The sequence below is a fragment of the Chionomys nivalis genome, chromosome 3 (genome assembly GCF_950005125.1).
Source record: "Chionomys nivalis chromosome 3, mChiNiv1.1, whole genome shotgun sequence".
NCBI lineage: Eukaryota > Metazoa > Chordata > Mammalia > Rodentia > Cricetidae > Chionomys > Chionomys nivalis.
The window spans coordinates 64284251-64288214 of NC_080088.1; the positions used below are offsets into that span (position 1 = coordinate 64284251).

The 3964-nt window shown below is 53.1% G+C and overlaps 1 protein-coding gene across 1 annotated transcript; it reads left to right on the forward strand.

Moving 5' to 3' along the window:
• Positions 1-2117: 2117 nt before the first annotated feature.
• Cpn2 (carboxypeptidase N subunit 2) lies at positions 2118-3761 on the forward strand. The gene has a single exon (XM_057763417.1). It carries the CDS (start codon positions 2118-2120, stop codon positions 3759-3761), a length of 1644 nt encoding a protein of 547 aa, XP_057619400.1.
• The last annotated feature ends 203 nt before the right edge of the window (positions 3762-3964 follow it).

A 3964-nucleotide genomic window follows, 5' to 3' on the forward strand; every position in this document is an offset into this window, starting at 1 on the left:
GTTTCCTTGCTGCAAGGCCAGGAGGCCTGTGGTCTGCGGAGGGACCCTGGCTTGTACCACTGTCTTCATTGCTGTTCTATTGTTGCATAGAGACATACCAAACAAGGCAACTTCTAGAAGGGAACATTTGGTTCGGAACTTGCTTACAGTTTCAGAGGGTGAGTCTGTGATCACAGGTCAAGAAGCATGGCAGCTGGCAGTCTGGCCTGGTGCTGGAGCAGTAACTGAGAGCTCACATTTGCTCCACGAGCAGCAGACAGAAAGAGAAACTGGCCTTGGTGTGGGCACCACTGACACACCTCCTCCAACAAGGCCACACCTCCTAATCCTCCCTAAACAGTCTATCAGCTGGGAAGCAAACATTCAAATATATGAGCCCATGGGGGGTCATTCTCATGTGAACTTCCACAGTTACTATCCCTGTGAAAAGGCCTTCGGGACCCTTACATCCCTGAGTTGTATAGATTTTTATTCTGAGGGACCTTTTTCTGGAAACTTCCTTTGAGAACCTTTAGTCAGGAAGGGTAATGGGCAACTGGACCCCCTTCGGCACGTTAGCAGCAAGAACTACACGTCTCTTATTCTCATGAGCTCTCTAGGCCACATTCCTAGCCCGCTGATGGCGAGGGTCTGCAGGGTAGGGAAGGGTGGCTGCTCCCCCAAGCTGTTTCTCCAGCTTGTGGAGCTCCACCCAAGGAACCCGATGGAGTCTGTAGGCGCCACTCCTGACTGCCAGCAGAGGGCAGCAGAGAAACAACCAGAGTATTTTCTTGCTTCTTTGATTTTTATTTTTTAGTTTTTTTTTTTTTTTTTTTTGGTTTTTTTTTCGAGATAGGGTTTCTCTGTGGCTTTGGAGCCTGTCCTGGAACTAGCTCAGTAGACCAGGCTGGTCTCGAACTCACAGAGATCCGCCTACCTCTGCCTCCCGAGTGCTGGGTAAAGAGAGTTTTTTTTTTTTTTTTTTTGGATTTTCAAGACAGGGTTTCTCCATAGCTTTTTGGTTCCTGTCCTGGAACTAGCTCTTGTAGACCAGGCTGGCCTCGAACTCACAGAGATCTGCCTGCCTCTGCCTCCCGAGTGCTGGGATTAAAGGCATGCGCCACCACAGCCCGTGATTTTTATTTTTTAATTAAAAAAAAAAAATTTCTGTGAAGTCACACGTCTTCTAGTTATAAAATATCTTCGCTGTTGTTGTTCAAATAGTCTTTTTGTAATGACGGCGCCCTTCAACCTAACAGTCAGCATAGTTTCCTGATTACTCGCTCACTCTGTGCCCCTGATCTGAGCGTGCTCAAGCAGGGCTCACGGTCACCGAGCTGTTGTCGGGACCGCTATTATCCCTAGCCTGCTCATAAGGAAGCTGAAGCACAGACAACAACACGCCTCAGGTCACTCGACTAGAAACTCATGAGCCTGGGATTTGAATTCCTGGGGTTGGAACCTCCACGAGTCATGTAAACAGGAGAGAAGATCTCCCTGGGGTTTGCAGAGTGCCTGCCTTCTGATTGGCAGGAGCTGCTGAGGCCCAGTTGGTCTTACTGGGTGGGAAGGTGAACCTCCTTTTTCTAGATAATTCTGAAATGTGGACTTTCGATATGGGAGTCCCATTTTTATGTGTGACCTGCAAGTCCACCAAGGATTAAACAAAATGCACTGGGGGCTGCAGCACTCGTCTGTGATCTGTTAGTAGATGCTGACGGCATCTTCTGTAGTTGTTCGATTATAGCCAGCACCCCTCAAGACAGTCCAAGTTGGCAGGAGCTTATTAGGTAGCAGAAGCTAGCCTAAAACTTCCAACTTTCAACTAAAACTCCTGGCCAACCTCTGCCCCAGCATCCAGAGTGCTGTGATTGGTGCGCCCACTGGCGTGGACCACCATCCTAGGCTATTTATCTCTTTATCTATTTATTTTTGTTTTTTTGAGACAGGGTTTCTCAGTAGCTACAGAGCCAGTCCTGGAACTCACTCTGTAGACCAGGCTGGCCTTGAACTCACAGAAATCCACCTGCCTCTGCCTCCCGAGTGCTGGGATTAAAGGCCTGCGCCACCACCGCTGCCCAGATCTTATTAAAGGCACTTCTTTTTGTCTTGTTTTCTGTCATCCTTGGATCCAGAAGATGTTTCCAGGAGTCTGGTTGTGCTGGGCCTCACTCCTGCTCCTGACCAGGCCCATCCAGCCTTGCCCTGTGGGCTGTGACTGCTTTGACAGAGAGGTATTCTGCTCAGATGAGCAGCTGGCCACCATTCCACCAGACATCCCCCCACACGTCACAAACATCGTCTTCGTGGAGACTGCCTTCACCACAGTGGGGACCAGGGCTTTCCACGGTAGCCGCAACCTGACCAAGGTGGTCTTCCTCAACACTCAGGTCCGTCACCTGGAGCCCGGTGCCTTTGGGGGACTGCCCAGCCTGGTGGACCTGGAGGTGACAGGCAGCCCCTTCTCCAGTCTCAGTGCCAACGTCTTTTCTAACCTGAGCTCATTGGGGAAGCTCACCTTGGACTTCGATAGGCTGGTGGCTCTGCCTGAAGACCTCTTTCACCACATGGACAACCTGGAGTCCCTTCAGCTTCAGGGAAACCAGCTTCAGACCCTGCCTGGGAGACTGTTCCAGCCTCTGCGATACCTGAGAACCCTCAACCTGGAGCAGAACCTTCTGAGCAAGCTCCCTAAGGGGCTGTTCCAGTCACTCAGCAGCCTGCAGATACTAAAGCTGAGTAACAACATGCTTTTCAGCCTCCCCGAGGGCTTGCTGGACAATCTGGGCAGCCTGCAGGAGCTCTTTCTGGACAGCAACGGCATCACGGAGCTGTCGCCACAGGCTTTCTCCCAGCTCCTCAGCCTGGAGAATCTGTGGCTGCAGCACAATGCTATCCGACAGCTGCCGGCCTCTGTCTTTGCCTCCCTCCGCAACCTGACCTATCTCAACCTGCAGGGCAACGCGCTGCGGGCTCTGCCTGCCACCCTCTTCACCCACAACCCAGGGCTGCTTCACCTGTCTCTGTCCTACAACCAGCTGGAGGCCATCGCTGAAGGTACCTTTGCCAACCTGTCCTGCCTTGTTTCCCTCACGCTTGCGCACAACGCCATCACACATCTTCCCGAGGATGTCTTCAGGGACCTCGAGCAGTTGGTCAGGCTCTCTTTGAATGACAACAACTTGACGGCCTTGCACCCGGCCCTCTTTCAGAACCTGTCCAGGCTTGAGCAGCTCAACTTGTCGAAGAACCAGCTGGCCATGCTCCCCGGGGGCATCTTTGACACCAACTACGACCTCTTCAACCTGGCCTTGTCCGGCAACCCCTGGCAGTGTGACTGCCACTTGGCCTACCTCACGAGCTGGCTCCGCCTCTACAATGACCGGATCCTCAACACCCGTACCTACTGCGCAGGCCCGGCCTACCTTAAGGGCCAGCTGGTGCCCAGCTTGAAGAAGGAGCAGCTGGTGTGTCCTGTCACCCTGGGCCACTTGGGCTTCCTGGCCCTGGGGCTGGATGATAGGGAGCCAGTGGGCAGTTGGGATGCGGCAGTGAAGGGGAGGGCAGCACGCAGCCAGTGCATTTATAGCAACCCTGAGGGCACCGTGGTCCTCTCCTGTGAGGAGGCCCAGTGTCGCTGGCTGAGCATCCAGCTGTCTTCCAGACAAGGCTCGGACACCCCAGCAATGGCTTACAACTCCAGTCAGGAGTGGGAGTTAAAATCAAGCTGTGGCTCCATGAGGGTCGTTGTGTCTATTGAGGCTCAAGCTGCTGGGCCCTAAGTGCAGCAAATAGACCCAGAAGCCTGAACAAGTGACTTCTTGAGGCAGGGGGAGCCGAATGTCTGAAGCTAACGTAAGGGACATGGCTGCATCTCCAGGGTAGGGAGGAGCAAGGCCTGCTTCACCTAGTGTCTCTTCGTCTTCCTCACCACACACTCGCCTGTGGCCTAACAAGATCATCCTCAATCCAACTTTGGAAGCCA

Bases quoted from the DNA above. Each gene is read 5' to 3' on its own strand.
- Cpn2 (XM_057763417.1), top strand. From the start codon at position 2,118: ATGTTTCCAGGAGTCTGGTTGTGCTGGGCCTCACTCCTGCTCCTGACC.